Here is a 17,769-nt window from a genome sequence, read left to right on the forward strand (position 1 = left end):
TTTTTTCCATTTTTGAGGTATTTAATAAACTTCTATTTAGGGTGGAAGAGGCCTCCGGTGTCATTATATCCCAGGGCAAGTGTCAGTTGAACATAGGTAGAAAGGACTACATTGCCTTCTGTCTAAACAATGTCAGGTTTAGGTTGATAAAATGCGTTTAGGCTAAATATGGGTGGGACATTTGGGCTAAAATAAGTCAAATTCTCAACATATTTTTATGGGCTAGATAAAGACAAGTATTGGTCAAATTGGTCAAAAGTTAAGAGGTTTGTTTTCAGCTGGAGAGAAGTTGATGTCAGTCCAAGGTGCATCATTCAGACCAAAGACCCATCACTTCCTGCTTGTTTTCCTCTCCACTTCCTGTCCTCAGAGGAAGAGAGCTGAATAAACTACCTGCTGTTGTCTGACCTCTGACATTTATGTCAAAGTTTCCTGTCAGATCAGCAGCTCAGGCTGAGACCAAGAGAAATCACAAATAGCCACTATAATTGTGCATATAGACGAAACAGAAAATTACGTAATTTGTTGAAATGCTTTTCACTGAAAAGGGCATTGTCGTACTTTTGGTATTAGTGATGCACAGGACTGACATTACAAATTATGCTAGGCTACCAATGTTGTAGTATGTGATAACTGTTGTATTCTTTGGAATATTGTTTAAGAAAAATATTGTGTCTTGGAAGAGTAGGCAGTAAACTGCTAATCTGAAACACTAAATGGCCATTGCGGAATTGCTCTGTGGAAACGGTCTGTAAGGTGCCAGGTATTATGAAGATATGACGGCAGGATATTGGGTAAACTGTAAACCATTTTATTCATTCTCTTAATATAAATATAGCTTCATTTTTAAGTAAACCTTTTTGGGAGTTGTTTTTATTACCTGTTGTCATACCTGCAGCTAACAGTTTTAGGATACTGGATGGTTTAAAACTAATGACGACTGGCCACAAATGAAAAGCTCCTTCTTTGGGTGAATTGATTTTGTCCTTGTCATGGTGTTGTTAATCTCTTCAAGGATCTAGCTGCCTTGTTTAGTGATTACAATGCTGTGTTGCTCCTTTTGCCTTCAAGAATTTATTTGAACTAATTTCTAGTGATGAAGCTATTGTCACTTTCAAGATTGAAAGACCACTTTCAAGATTGAAAGTACCACTGTCCGTGTAACATAATGAAGTCTTAGGTCCAATCCCAACTTCTACTTAGTTCTTGAGTTCGAAAGTCCTCTCTTGGCCTCTTAATTTGAAGACATAGGGCTAAGTGGTTAAAACGTCCCTCTATGGCATTAAACAACACTATAAAAAGCTGATACGCTGATTTCTATTATGCAGATAAATTATTGCCAATATTTGTTACATTTTGCAACTTACTACATTCATCAGCAAACCCAATTTTTTCATACTTAAGGAAAATTAAAGATTATATCAAACACGAAAATAAAAAAGCAGCAAAAATATTTTTACAATAGAAAAGTTATGCTACTTTTGTATTAAAAATCTATTATTTAGTCACAAGAAAAGATAATATTTTTTGGTTGTATAATACATATATAGTAGGGGTATGTCAACATCTATAAGCATGAGATCTTGATATAAGGAATGAGCACAGACGCCACAACACGTTGCATTCTTGGATTGTTGGGGGCTCTGCTAAACAGCCGTCTAAAGGCAGCAGTCGGAGAGAAAGACACAAACAGAGATCTAGAAAAAAGGGAATAAGGAAAGAAAACATAAAGGAGGATATGGCCAGAGGTCATAACAAAATGAGGGTTTTAAACAGGTTGGTTTCATTTTCTTGTTATGAATGCTACCGACAAACTCTTCAGATAAATTCAAAAAGGAGCAATTATTGGTGTTTCCTTCATTTCTCTGGACTCCAAATGGCAATATCCTGCTGGAATCTTGACCTCAGCAAATATAAGTCTTGCACTTTATTTTTTGTTGAAGCCAGGATCTAACATTATTCTTTACAGTAGTCACGGCTGGCTTATTTTTACTTCAGTTTTGAGGCAACTGTGGCTCAGTTGGGAGATTAGTCATCTTGCGATCTAAGAGTTGTGTATTCGATTCCAGCTCCCTCATGCTACATGGCGATGCGCCTCAGGGCAAGGCACTTAACCTAAAGTTGCCTACCGATCTTCATATCGGTTTATGAATGTGAGTGTGATTGGGTATATGTGGCTCTAGTGTAAAGCGCTTTGAGAGGTCGGTTTTACTGGAAAAGCGCTATATAAGTTCAGTCCATTTACTTAGTCTCCAACATGGAGATGTGCTGTTGTGGAACATTACAATCCCTTTCCCTATTAACCAAAAAGCATGAAGGACTATCTAATTGTTGTTTTGAACTATCAGTATGGAGCCCCGGCTATTAAAGCGAGTGCTATAAGTTTGAAATCCTGCATCTATGTTTGAGACTTTTATTTTGAAATAATGAAGTAGTTCCAGAGTTGTTTCACTGACCGAGTTGGCTAATACACACTGCTCATCAGTATCTGCACAGAAAAGTTTGACCGTAAAGATAAAACCACTTAAAGCCAGAGGTGCTGTACTAGGCAATTTTAATGTTTTTTTTTTCCTGAAAACATCTTGTAGGTAAGGGCCACTTAGAGTTAGACAAGTATAAAAACATAGAAACTTACCTAATGGTATGTTGAGGAGCTATTGCTGAATTTTCAAAATTCTGCCTTTGGAAGGACAAAATTAATTTAATTTATTATTCAGTTTTCCCCTGAAACGTTAATTTAACATTTATTCTTTATTGACTAGTTAAGAAAAACAGACAGAGCCTCTGACCTAAAATATTTCTAAACGGAAAAATCTGTTTTACTTTTAAGCAAGGAAATGCCTTCTCAGCTGGCTAAACTGGCTATAGCAAACATGTACAAAAAGGAAAATCTCAATAACGTTAATGGCACAACATCTACTGGTAAGATATTTACACAGATTTTATAAGAGGTAGATTTGTGAAAACAAAAAGATCTTTGGTCTTCTCGCCATAACTGCTAATGTTTCCTCTTATTCCAGTTAACTGGGTGTATAATCAAAACCCGTACTTACTGCACACATCAGCCTGTCTACATAATTTTTATGCTTGTTAAGGAAGATTGACTGCCAAACATGATACTTCATAAACAAACAAAATAATTTAACTAAACATTACAGTTGCTGTCTCGTAATCAATTCCAAGATGTCAAACAGGTGGTTGTGCCTTATAAACAGTTTATTGTCTTCATGCTGCCAAAAATGTTATAATATAGGGTTCTGTATTCTATAGGCAGACTCTGGTATGCTGAAAATGAATGGGATTTTGAGTGCTGTGCATATTTTTGGTAGTAGTTTGGTGGAGGTGTTGGCAAAAATAATATTTAATTTTCATTGTTTTCATTGGGGAAGCATGTTTCTACATACAGCTTTTCAAGATAAAAACTATTGTCAGAACATGAAATATCAGCAGGCGCTAATCAATTACTGCCTGCCTTGGTGTTTCAATTGTGCACATTACTCCTGAGTTTAAATGTCATTGTCAAATTGACGAGTGTGATTTCTTCAGAAGGAACCTCATTGGTTGGATGTAGATGAAACCTTTTCGCCCCTCGCTTTGTTGGACCCCCAGCAGCCTGGCCTTTCTTGTCCCCCTCGAGACTTTGTCCTATTCTTGTGCTTTCTCAGCCGTCTGCGCTGATCTCCGTTCGCACCCCCATAACCGATTCAATGTGGCTGCCGCATCCTGTTGGTGCTCCACTTTCATATGAAAGGGTTTCCATGGAAACCGAAAAGTATTGCAGGGCCCAGTATTCCAGTTGCTCTCCACTCGCTAATAGTCCTCTAAAAAGAGGGTTCAAGAGAGACTACCGCTCCAACAGGCTTAGGGGTAAAATCTGATCACTCAGTGGCTGAGTGCTATTACAAACCAAGATAATGATAATTACTCATCTGCTGCGTTTGTAATACTCTGAAACAAACTGGGACTGGGATTACTTCATTGCCCTACCTGGGGATATGTTAGCTGAGCCATATGGTGATTTTTTTCAGTTTTTTTTTGTAAATGCCTCTTTCATCAGCGTACATCCTCACGCTCCCTGCACGAGTGAAGCCGGTGTTATTGATTCTCTCAGCGTGGTGCTTTCAAGCTCCCATGATAGGAAAGTGCATCATTCCAGTGCATCTCCCCACTTCTGAGACTTGTCCCTCTTCGTCACTCTGGCTTTGATTGCCTCTTCCAGACGCAATCAAAGTCCCATATTCTGTATGAGGCAGGGGGGGGTGATTCTGCCACTGTCACTTGGGTTTAGTGTCCTGCCGAATGTGATGTCAGTTGGCAATATGGTGTGTTGGCGGGATGATGTTGCTTGGCTCTATCAGCGGGAATACTCCAGGGATATTCTCCCTTCCTTTTTCTTGTCAGGATAAAAATGCCCTGCCAGCTTATTGCACCAGCTAACTGCGTGTTGCTTGTGTCTTTCGAAAAGGCAGGCAGCTCTCTCCATTATTTGGTACCGGGGTTGTCAGTGCCAGCGCTTTGAAACCGGCTCCAAAGTGCAGTCAGTCAAAAATTGCGCTGCTGACTATTTTTGCACACAGAGGCTGGAGGAGCATCGGTTTAATTGGCGCTCATTCCTGTATCGTTATTTTCAGCTGGGAGACAGTTGTGGCAAAAAAAGCCATTTAAAGACAGGAAAAAGTTTAAAGCATTTATGCTCATTAGACACACTAGGCTGGAGACATATGCATTGACAGTTAAAGACAGCAACGCTAAGAAAGAGGGGGTGAATAATGCATGAGTTCAGACACTCCTCAAGGTCAAGCCAAAACCCATAGGAGGAGAGTGTGGTGCTTTGGGTTTACTAATAATGTACAATTAACCTTAACCGTATTTTAGGACCTCGAACCCTTTGATAGTTTTTTATTTGGATGCAATATTATTCTAAACTGCTACTATTAAAGTTGACTTATTTTCTTCTTCTGCTATTAATATTCTCTTACAGCTGAAAAGTGAAATATTTACACAGATAAAAAACTTTTGCGGTCTTATATTAGTGCAGTGCTCACAGTAAGTGCTTCGTACATAATAAATGAAAAACTCTGTCATTTTAAGTAGCCCAGAATTTCCCTTTCCATGTTTTCTTTCCAACCTTATTTTGCTAAGATCAATTATAAAAAAAATGTGCCACATTTATTTCTGCTTCCCCCTCCTCTGCTATTTATTCACCTCATAAGATCGATTTTAACCTGTGTTTCTCGTGTTTTTTCTGTGCTTGTGTCCAACAGCCCATGAAAACAGGAGCTGGGGAGAAAAGCAAGTCAAGTCATCATCTGTTTTACCTGTACAAAGACGAACAACAAAGGGATCCGCATGGTATGGTTTGTGTTTCATCTTCAAATGCAGCGCATGTGATGTTAAAAAAATAATCCACTATTATCATCTTCAACATATATTTGTGTTTCAAACATGCTTGTGCCCTTTGGTCCCCTTCAGCGATGCATAGCTGCTGTCACGAGGGACTCCAGCCTCTGCATACATGTGTAAAATCAGTGAGTCACGGCAGAAAGAGCTTGTTGACAGACTCTTTTCAGCAAGATGCTGACAGCACAAGCGAAAAGCCATTGTTACCATCGACAGGAGGCTGAGTGCTGGCACGAGGGCCGCCGTATAGAGCTGCTGCTGCTGCAAAACAGGCAGAAAGACTTTCATCCTTTAACCATCACAGCAGGCTTGTGCTGCTTTATTGTTAGGCTCTGATTTGCATTGACATTTGCAACATTAGTATTCCAGGCATAGCTGGGCAGCAGACTTGTAAAGATTGAGAGGTTAAAGGGGGGTTTAGATCCAGACTGATCAGCTGTTAACAGCCATGGTACATAGCCGCTAAACCAGACAAATGTTGCTTGCATAAAAGGCATAAAAAGTTTTTGGCATTATTTAACTGTTGATAGTTTTGCAACTACGAACTAAAACGATGCCTTTCTTTGAGTGCGTACATTTTTGCAGAAACGCTGTCTTAAAGGTCTGTTGAAGAGTTTTTGCTGAGTTTCTATCATTCAGCCTTTAAAAGGACTTTAAAAAATATTTATTTTACTTAATATCCAACATTACTTTGAAATGGTAAAATAAAATCAATTTTTTACTGGCTTGTTAAAAAATTATTGCTTCTGTGCTTCCACAGTATTAACCCAAAAACTTAAAAATGTAGACTATAATCTCATCATAGCAGCAATATTACACCTAACCTGCAATATTTCTAAAAAGACAAATTTGTTTTTCGTTAAAGCAAGGGAAAGCCTTCTTGCAGCCCGCTATGTGGCAGTGCACAGCTACAGGTAGGGGGAGGGGAGCGCTGTGCCTTTCTTCGCTCCATACAGTTGGAGAAAACTCACTCCAGCACTTCCTTTTGCATCTCAACAACTGAAATGACGTCATTTTATTTATTTTTACATCCTGGTATAACTTTATACTAGTAACCCACCCATGAATTTTCAAATGCAGGACTTCACTCCTTCACGTTCTAGTGCCTCAATAAAGGGAAATCATTTAAATGCTATGGTGCTAAATTTTATTGGTTTTGAAATTGCAGATTTTTAAAACTGTAAAACCATGTTCCAGAAGATTGGATTTTCAAAATGTTTTTGATTAAAACAGCAGTATTTTCCTGTTAAATGTTAACAAATGTCACTTTGGTGTCACTGTTTGGTTCATTCATATTAAACTGTGTTTTTGAAGTTTTAGCCATCAGTTTTTGATGAACCTTCAGGGTTCCTGTCTCAGGTGGCGAATCAGGTTTTATGTCACTGCTCGGCTTTTGATTGAGCTTTGAAACATAAAAAACACAACACACACACTACAAACCCCTAATGTACAGTAAATACTTAACATTAAAAATAATTGAGCAATTACAATATCTTGATATACTTTTAAAATATATACATCCATACTTGCTCTGATATTCTAATGAAACACTGATTTACTCAAGCCGCGACTGCAGGTAATAAAGTCTAAATTAACATTCAAAATTCACAACTTAGATAAGTCAGGCACAAAACAGTCGGGGTTGACTTCTCATTGATGCAGTTCACTATTTCCCCTCAGTCAGTGCGTTTCTTGGCACGTTTGAAGTTTAATGTAATCAAAGTGCGGAAAAAGCGAAAGAGATGTGAAAGGAAATCACAATGACAGCTCTGCTGTTGTGGTGATTTCATGCAGAAAGAAGGCACGCAGAAGGTAGGTTGCTACTTCGATGATTATATTAATATGTGTTTGTGAAGTCTACAGGGATACACGGCTACCAAGTCTGTAAAAATCTCTGATCTGAAAAGTGCTTCTTCATCAAAACCTAAATTTTTATAAGGATGAAAGAATCAAGGGCAGCACAAAATATACATTTGGTGGTGTTCAATTAAGACATAATTTTCTTACTCATCATCTACTAGCAAAACTGGAGGAGTTGCAGAAGTTGCTCCCTACTGGCCATAAGGTAAAATGCAGGTTTCAAGGACATCGCTACAGCTTAAGTTTTTTTAGACGGGATTTTTCACCATCTTTAATACGAGAGCATACTTAGAACCTATAAGTAACCTAAAGGTTGGTGACAAAACAAACATATTATTTTGTCATTTGTTTGATTATCACCATTTAGACTCCAATGGATTCCCTGACCCCTGGAACAACATACCAAAAAACTGTCCACGCCTTAATGTTCCCCTTATGATCAATTTACGGGTGTTTTTCTGAAAAAAATTTGATTGGTTAATGAAGAAAATTGCTGTCTACATCCACATCTCTTTTACAGCTGTGTTGCAGGAAGACATCAAACAACTGAGTAACTATGAAGATATTTAAAAACCTCTCCTGTCATTTCCATATTCTATGAGGCTTAATCAGCAGTAGCAGAACCGCCTAGTGCAACAATGTGGACCTGTAATCACACAGGGCAGAGAAATGTTTGATGTAGTGCTGAGAGACATATTAATGCTCCAGGCTTCAGACCACTGGGCCAGACATAAGGAATAAAACTGTGAACATAAAATGCATACACTAACAAACTGAATTATTCATTAAATGCTGTTATACAGGAAGTAATTATTACCCCAACTTGTTGCTCTATTATCACTCTGTCTCAGGGTTATATTAATAAGTACTGACAGTACAAGATGCTTCTACATTGTTGGTTCAGAGACATTAACCCACTTTGTCTTATTCTATGAACCAATTTGCAACACCGACTGGTGTATGTTTGGTTTTCTCTTTTAGCTTTCACCAAGCCCACCTTCATAACCGTCATCCTCAAGGCTTTGTTTTGATCACTTTTTGCACTACACTTTAAACTCCAACTTGTACCAGTAAGTAGGTTATGCAGTTGCTCTTTCCCCCCTCTCTCTTATTTTGTTAAACCTTCACTAACTTTCTCAAGGTTTTGGATATGTGTGCACAGCATGTAGCCATCTTCGAGTGATGAAACAGTTTTCAGGCTCTCTACACAAGGGAGCAAGCTGTAGCCAAACTAACATATGGCCTTGTACCAGAGTGTGACTGATTGTTCATTAGACAAATGGCTGGCCAAACTGTGCGCCTCCCCACTGTTGTAAAGTGCTCCCTTTTGTTTTCTAACAGGAACTAGTGTTTGAAGGAGATGCCAAACACTTTCCTGCAGACAAAGGCCACTCTCACAGCATGTCTGGGTGGCCTTAGAGATCACTTTTTATAGAGAGGGGGAAAGACTACAGCATGGAAGTTGAGAAAGCACGCACTCGAGGGGTGACTAAATGTTATTAGGAAAAGCCTTAGCTAAGGGTTTTAAAGGGGTTTTGCTGTGGTTGAATGATATAGCAACTTTACAAAAACAGCTGCGTAGAACATCGGATTTACCAGTAACAAGTCGATTTTTGTCATCTCTATCATATTACAATTATATTTTGAAATGAAACTGCATTTCTCTTTTCTGGAGAATTTCAGTGTTCATTCAGGTGTTGGACCAAACAGTACATGGGAAGGGAGCAGCAGGAGGACTTGCTCTAGAAATCAGTGTAACTCCTTTGCCAGCTAGTGTCTAATTTTTTCATAGTCTCCAGGGTAGCCAACTGTTGTACTGGCTGATGGGTGGTGGTGGTCCCTCAACTTCCATTACCACCTGGGGCTTTTGCTCTGAGTTAAATTATTCAGGATAGACAGTTCATGCACTGCTGCGCCACTTGCCTGGAATTATTAGTTGTTGTTTCATCTCCACTCATAATGTATCAATCCCAAAATAAATTACTTTCCTGGAGAACAATAGGCTGCTAAGAACTAGCCAGTCATGAGCTATTACCAAAAATGCTGTTTATTTAGCAAAGTTATAGAGGACGACAAAAGCAATAATGGTAAATGGACTAAACTTATACAGCGCCTTTCCAGTCACTGACCACTCAAAGAACTTTACACATTCACCCAGACCCACTAACTAACACGCACACATTCATTCATCGATACACAGAGCGATAGGCAACTTGAGGTTAAGTGCTTGCCCAGGGGCAAATTGACATGTGGCAGGAAGAAGCTGGAATCAAACCCACAACGCTTGGATTTCAAGACAACCACTCGTCTCACTGAGCCATAGTCACCTCTAGTAAATAACATACTAAGAGAGCTAATTGTTACAAGAAATTAGAGAGGTAGCAATATGTAATTCTCATGCTTCAAAGGCCATCAAATTGTTCGTGATTCATTCATTTATTTCTGCTGCCATTTAACCATATTTCAAGAATTTCTCTAAATGGTGGTGATCTGTAGTTTTCAATATGGGTTCAGCTTTAATATGGGTGGTGTTCCTCCAGCAATCATTCATACTCTGCCAGTTCAATGGTAGGCTGGGAAAAACTGAAAAACAGGTCTTCCACTGCCATTCACTAGATAATGAGAGTACGTATAGTGCAGTTGCAAAGGTAGACACAGCCTTCCCTGCTTGCCTGTGAGAAAGTCAGCCTGCTATGATGATATATGCTTACCAGACACTTTTTTTCTGATATCGTGTTAGACCCAATCTTGCCTTCAGGACTGCCTTAACTCTTCTTGGCATTCAAGGTGTCATAACAAGCCTGAGCCAATTTTACAAGACAGGATGGATTCGTGATTTCAACTTAATAATGCGAAAATCTGACGATACCATCTTAATGTTGCTGCTGAGTTGGGACTCATCAGATCAGGTAACGTTTTTTCCCATGTTATTGTTCAGTTTTGGTGAAAGAATATTAGCCTCTGTTTCCTGTTGTGAGCTGACAGGAATGGAACTCATTGTGATCTTCTGCTGGTGTAGCCCATCTGCTTCAAAGTTTGGTGTGTTGTGCATTCAAAGATGGTATGCTGCATAACTTGGTTGTAATGAATGGTTTTTTTTCTATTGTTTAGAACGAGTGTCCAAAGTCGGTCCTCGAGTGCCGGTATCCTGCATGTTTTAGATGTTTCCCTGCTTCAACACCTTATTCAGGTGATTGCAGTTCAGCAAAAGTAAATCAGCCATCAATGGAAATCAGGTGCGCTGAAGCAGGGAACTATCTAAAACACGCAGGACCCCGGCCCTCAAGGACTGACTATGGACACCCTTGGTCTAGAAACTAGTCTGCTCATTGTCCTCTGACATCACCAAGACTTTTTTGTTCACACAAATGCATTTAGAAGCTCGGTTTGAATCTCAGCAAGTCGTCTTGATCACATCTAAATTCCTAAACGCATGTTGTTGCTGCCCTACGTTCGGTGGATTCAGTATTTGCATTAGCAATTAATGAACATACCTATTGTTATGTTTCAAAAATATGTCCACAAACAGAAGGCTTTAGTTCATTATCAAACCCTATAAATTAGGTTTTATATGTGGTAAAGTGGAATTTTCAAGAAGCTAATATGAGAAGGCTAGGAGAAAAAAGCATAATAACAGGAACTCGAAGAATAAGCCTCTGGTAGTAGAATTGGGCAAAAAAAGCAGAACTGCAGATAAATAATTCCCATGATATGTAATTATGAGGCACTTCATTTTGAAATGAGTTATAAACCAGTTTTTTGGAAATCCCCTAAGATCATGCGTTATCCTTCCAAAGAAAAATAAAACAAAATGGAAAAAGCCTTAACAAGTGGCAGACTTGTTTATGTGTTTATGTGTTCATTGTGTACTGCTACCACATGCTTTCACTGCAGGACCAACAGTCAAACTGCAACACCAGGGGATCAATGCATCAATGACTAGGCGTATGAACCTGTTATTGATCCTTCTCTCGTACGGCCTGTTTGTATCTTCACTCAGCCAGATAGAGGCGGTGACGCAATTAAATAAATGTCTCTGGTAAGACAAAGTGAGGATCACAAACACATGTTCAGTACAGAAAAAAAGTCAGTTTGTTTACCTCACAAATCAACTACTTGTGTTAATTATCAAGAAGCAATCAATCCCTTTCCTATTTACCCCATCGTTCTAATCTAAGGAGCTGGGGAATCGATTTACTGATGGGAGTTTTAACAACAGCTTGCCCTGAACTAACAGCTGGATGTGTGCCCAGTTGGGATGTCAGGAATGCGGCCTGCGGTAATGTTGACTTCACATGGCCCTTCTGTTTCTGACTGTGCATTTGTTCGTTCTGAGTGTGCTCTCTGGTTAATCAGCCTGTTATTCAGGAGTGTGTCAGCTGCCTGGTCAGAGGACTTCTGCCCTCAGGGTTTATATAACAGCATTCCCAAGTGAATGGATGGGGAGTATGCAATTGAGTTGCTGCATTAGCTTCACAGCTCTAACAGGAGCAATGATAATAAATAATAGATGGCCTGGTGAATTGGAGCAAATTCATTATAGCCAATTAGTTTCATTACTCCTATATTATGCATACTGTAAAAAGACTCATTAGGGAAATTTTGCCTGAGAATAACCTTTTCCTGTGGTTTCATCTTAGCTTTTGACCTGCATTAGAAATTGCCAGAAAGCTTGGCAGATACCTGAACTCCCTAACCCTAGGTTCTTAAACTGTGGGGCAGGTACCACTAGTGGTATGCAATCATGGGCATCCAAATATGTTATATAATTGAGGAGCAAATTTGGAAAAATATATAATTTTGATTTCATCAATACTGCTCTTTTTACTGTTAAGATAATCCTGTCACAGTTTAAAAATTCTCGAGGTCTCTGTAGCATAGAGGGTCAAGATGTCTACTTTTAAAACGGGAGATCCAGAGTTCAGTCCTCAAACTGACAATTTTGTAATGTAACTGAGGATTTTATTTACAGGTACAAAATGAAAGAAGAAGGTGGTGAAATGGCAACCTGTAGGTAGAAAATAGGGAAAATAATTGGCAAATTGGCAAATTCACCTGGAGCCATAACCGGTAATCATGCAGTGTCAGTAGATAATGATTTTGTTTCATTTTGTTCTCTTGACATAAGAGCGCAGTCTTGTATTACTACTTAAAATCAGTGTCAATATAGTTGGAAAGCTCTGTATTTCCTGATATTGAAGCCATTGCCCTAACCCATTTGGTTGCCTGCTCTCACCCACGCACACACTATGACTTGGTCGCCTTTGATCTGCTCTTGCTCACTTTCTCTCTGCAGCTGTTCCTTGTTGTCTAAAAGTTGTATGCCCCGTGAAAGCACACAGAGCTATAGCTGCTTTACATTCAGTGCACTTCAAAGCTCCTCAAAGTGACAGCACAGCCCAGGGCTCATTCTCTCCTAATTGGAGGTTCATTAAGGGACATGCTATGCCTCAAGGGGACTGTGTTCATTGCTAGAGGATTTTGGGTGTTTACTTGCTGTGGCTGATTTAGGAAGTCGTGGAGAAATAGGAAAATGGGTTTTTAATTGAGATAAAGGGTGATGTGGCATGTGTGCGGTCCCTCACTATCAGTGTCTGAGGGTATTAGCGCATGCACATCGAGCATTAGTGCCCTGCACCTGCTCCAGCCACATCAGGGAGCCTGGGACCAGTAGGATGTCTCCAGGGTTCAATTGCAGGTGATCATTTAAAGGGTCAATGACATTAAAGCGGGTCAAGTTTTGTCTCTTACAATTTCAAGAGGGTTTCATTGTTAATGATTATCTGTTATGCACGTCTGTGCTCAAGATGAAGTAGACTGGTCATGTGGATGGTGCAGACAGGGTGTCCTTGTCAATGTAATCCATTTATCCAGGGAGTGGCTTGTGGAGCGGAGGCATATGGATTCATCTACTTAATTGTACCAGGAACTGCACTGATCAGAGATTTGTAACCATTACCTTATTTCCACTTTTTTGACTTGCAAATATCTAATGAGGTTTGTTGTGTTAACAGCATTCAGAATGTTTTTTTTTTCTAGCTTTTCTGCTGAGTGGTAATTAAATTATATTAGTACCAGAGGCGACGTCACACTGTGGGTGAGAGAACAGTCACTGTAAAACAAAGACTTACTGTTTTTAAATAAAGACAAAAATAATTTTAAGTTTTAAAGTGTCTGAAGCATCTTATGTTGGCAATTAGCACAATTACTGCAGCTAGCATTACTAACAGTACATCTTACTCTCTGTGTTTATTCCCTAGGTCAATGGATCTCAAAATGCAGCCCAAGTACCACTCATGGTACTTGGGCTGCATTTAATGGTACTCAGAAGAAATTTTGGCATTAATTATTCGCAAGGTAAATACGAACAAATAGCCTTATGTAGTGGATGAACCAGAAACAGCTAGGGGGAGTTCCAGCTCAGTAACAACGCTAGTTATTTTTAGCAATACAGTAACTAACTGTGTATTTATCTGCAATGTGTACAATCAAACACTGTAGCAACATACTAAAGGAGGTGAAGTACACTCTGAAAAATCTAATGAGATACGAATTATCAGAAATGCTCATAAACAGTTTTTTTTAATTCAGGGATCCCTAAATTTTAGAAGTAAAGCACCCATATTGGATGTTGAGGTCAGCATTAACGAGAAACCTATGACTTTCTCACTATTATAGATTTTTATGAATTTCAATCTTTAAATTGTTACCTCTGAGTAACAATGTAATGCATAACTACAATGCCTCCTTCAACCAATCAGTACCAATGGACAAGGGCCTTTTTGGGGCCTGCCATAGCAATGCATAGGAGGCACCTATTACTATTCACCTCTAAACTGGACTCTTTATTATTATTTTTCTTCCGTCCAGATTAATGCGGCCCGAACCGCAGCGCGCACCCCCACAATATATATACATCAAAACGACCGGCTCGGTCCCGAGAGGTGTGCTATTACTTTTATTGGCGTTTCGAGTTACCATGGCGACGTAATTAACGAAAAACCACCCCCAAAATCCCATAGGAATGAATGGAGTCAGGGGCGAAGGAATCCTCAAAATTCACTGTTTTGGAGGCTCTACTGTATCGCCATACTTTCACCTAGAAACACAGTTTGACTTTCAGTTTGTAGGAAAATCCGCCGGCTCTTCAGAAATGAAAACGGTTTGTTGATAACTGCTACGGTTTCTCTAAAATTAGACTCCAAGCGACACAAAGTTTGAGAGAAAATCACACTCTTAACAGTGGAGATGGCAGTTACTAGAGTGTAGAAAGAGGGGATTTTTTCAGGAAAAATGAGTTTCAACTGGCACTCACGGCCACATATTTCGCTCTACAGTCACAATTTTCGGTCAGATTGTAGTGCCGGGCCTCTGCTTTCACACAATAATTTCAAAATTGTTCTAAGTCTCATAGATTTCTGTCAAAACAACCTCGATCGCCAAGACTCAGTAGATTGACCTGTAATCCATGAGTGACACCATTTATTTCCATAATCATATTTTATACTGTGAATGACATAGAGCTATGAAAATCTCCTTGATTGGGGACGTGGGATAGCTGTCGCCCACAGTTTACAAAAATTTCAAATACCATGTACGGATTCCCAGATATTAGACTTTGTTCGGGAGCATGTTCAGGAATTTTTGCCTTTTTCTCCATTTTCCATCTCTTTTCACCTAGTGTTGTGCCTTTATTATTATATTTTCAAAAATAAAGGATGAATATTAATGTTCCCCTGTCCGTTCTGATAAAAACGATCCAAGAATGACATCGATCGCCCCTACTGTTTCAGAGTTATGGCCAGTTGTTCGGGAGCATGCGCCTCCATGTTATAAAGCCTAGACCAGGGGAGACAGAGAGAGAGGTGCTGCGTGAGTGAGAAACAGCAGGTGTCAAGTTACACTGATGCTCTTTGCTGATTGGCTGATTCATTCCTCACTGTTCTATTTATAGCTCTGTGTATCTCCTACTGTATATGTCTGGATGGGATTCTGTCTTTCTTTCTGCCTCTCTGTGTCTCACACTGGGACACACACCCACACACACACACACACACACACACACACACACACACACACACACACACACAGACACACACCCACACACACATGCATGGATTACTATCTTTCTGAGGACTTTGCATTGACTTTCATTGATATTCATTCATTTCTATGGCTTAAACCTGACCCGACCCCTAACCCTTTGTCCATCTTCATAGGAGGCAACGACATGGCGGCCATTTTGTGCATGTACTGCTGTTTCAACATCCACACAACAGTGATTGACCCTAAAGGGCAATTTCTTTCATCAACCCTCCATGCTTACTAATGATTATTTAAAGCTTATAATAACATACACAATGGTTTTAGAATAGGAAGCATGTTCTATATAACTAATAGATATAACCCAGACCTGAAAGGACAACCATGCTTGATTTTCAAAATAAGACAAAACATGCTCTACAAAATAAAAGCCTTTAAACAATAGATGATTGCAGGAGTGGGCTTCACACTACTGTTGGAGCTCCCCCAGTGATGGGAATGGGACTATGCTGGTCCTTTGAAACAGGCTTACTGAAACTTTCAAAATAAAAGCCTCAACCTTCCATACTTACTAATGATTTTTTAAGCTTATAATAGCATTCCTAATGATTTTTAAATAGCAAGCAGGATCTATATAACTAATGGAACTAACCCAGACCTGAAGTGACAACCATGCTGGACTTTCAAAATAAGACAAAACATGCTCTACAAAATAAAAGCCGTTGCATGTTAAACAATAGATCATTTCAGGACTGGGCTTCACACTAATGTTGGAGCTCACCCATTGTTGGCCTTTTAAAATAAGGCTTACTGAAAATTTCAAAATAAAAGCCTCAGTCTTCCAGAGTCACTAGTAATATTTTAAGCTGATAATAGCATAGACAATGAAATAAATAAAAAATAGCAAGCTCTGGTCGGAGCAAAACGCACCAAGAGGCAGGCCCCGTCTAAATTTCTTCCGAAAGTTTCTAGTTTTTATTACTGTTATACTACTGTTTTAAAATGTTGGTCAGAATGATGGTGTTTGGAAACACCTCAACACCATGTCGTACTTGATGTAAAGACTCTAAGAAACATTCCCCTGCAGAATATAGACCCTTTTCTAAACTCAGAGATTCCTATAAGCGTCCCGACATTTCCAAATCCTCCATATTCCATGGCAGACAAAGGTTTAAAGCTCAAAATAAAACGGAGCAACTTTACTGTAATACGCACAGCCCTTCTAGCATCTGCTCACTGAGCAGTACACCTTATTTCAATGTTGAAGGTACATGTAGACATGAGTCAATGATGTATTTGTAGCCATAATTTAAATGTATGATTATGATGTAGATCAACCAAAAGCGCCTGGTCTAAGTGTGGTCTAATTTTAGATTTAGAGTTAAAAATTTATAATAACCACAAGAAAGCCTTTGAAAAGTGAAAAGATGTCAGAAAGAATAAACTGAAACTCCTTTACAGCCTTATGTGAATTAATATAAACTAATATCATCATTTTTTGCAGTTGTATTATTGTGGTAATATTTATAAATGTGCAGAAAAAAAATTATATGTAATTTGAGTGCTAAAAACTGATTGGAAATGACTTAATATGATGTGATACTTATAAACATTCTTCTGTAGTGGAAGATGGAAACAGCATATATTTCAATCTGACATTTAAGCTGCACAGGCTGTACACTGACAACATGACACTTTCTGGAGGCGACGTTCTGATTTCTTCCATAAAGTATATATAAATAAGAGTATGCAGTTATAAGAGCTCTATTAACCATTTGGACGATGTTCAGCCAGCCATGCAATTTTTTGGTGCATCTCTAACTGCTTCCATAGGGGAATTTTCAGAATAAACCAAGTAAGGGTCTATATTTTAAATATGCATGTTTTCTGTAGTCAGTGTTGTTTTCTTTGTTATGTCTTTTTTGTTAGAATGAAAGGACACAACCATAACTGTTGATCTGGTGAATGCATAGAGAACACAGTTCTTGCTGTGTAAGACAGGAATGGAAAAATCCTCGGAGCAATGCTTCAAAAATGCTCCCACTGGGAAGAATGTAGGTCGAATGGGTTTGTCCTCATTACAAAGCACTGGCTTCTGTTGGTATCGTAAGGTTGATTTGGTTTCTCGGTTTTCATTAATCCGCCATCAAACACCACTATTCCGAGGTCCACAGCCCAAGCTTGCTAGGGATCTCTAAGAGTGAACAAAGGGATTCTTTGAGCCGTACAGCATTTAATGATGTCAGTAACAGAAGAAGCAGTTGATGCATATTGAGTTGGCTTTTACAGGGTACCTCAGGCCAATGACTGCAGTTAAATTGTCACATCAATGACATGCAGAATTTCTCTCTAAGAAAACACTTCTCTAATGTCATCAGCACAGCATTTCCTGCTGCTCTGTGTGATGGTTAATTATAATATCCAAAATTTGTCAGTCCATAGAAACACAAATACATGCATTTTGCA

The 17,769-nt window shown here is 39.1% G+C and overlaps 1 protein-coding gene across 1 annotated transcript in view; it reads left to right on the plus strand.

Annotated features, from left to right (window-relative positions):
• LOC124860585 (tetraspanin-18-like) overlaps positions 1-17,769 on the plus strand; it is a 65,295-nt gene that overhangs the window by 30,703 nt on the left and 16,823 nt on the right. The window contains exon 2 of the mRNA XM_047354016.1: positions 5,265-5,352. Coding sequence (XP_047209972.1) covers positions 5,350-5,352 — 3 coding nt within the window. The 5' untranslated portion in view covers positions 5,265-5,349. The remainder of the gene's footprint in view (positions 1-5,264; positions 5,353-17,769) is intronic.

This window comes from Girardinichthys multiradiatus, chromosome 2 (genome assembly GCF_021462225.1).
Source record: "Girardinichthys multiradiatus isolate DD_20200921_A chromosome 2, DD_fGirMul_XY1, whole genome shotgun sequence".
NCBI classification, from domain to species: domain Eukaryota; kingdom Metazoa; phylum Chordata; class Actinopteri; order Cyprinodontiformes; family Goodeidae; genus Girardinichthys; species Girardinichthys multiradiatus.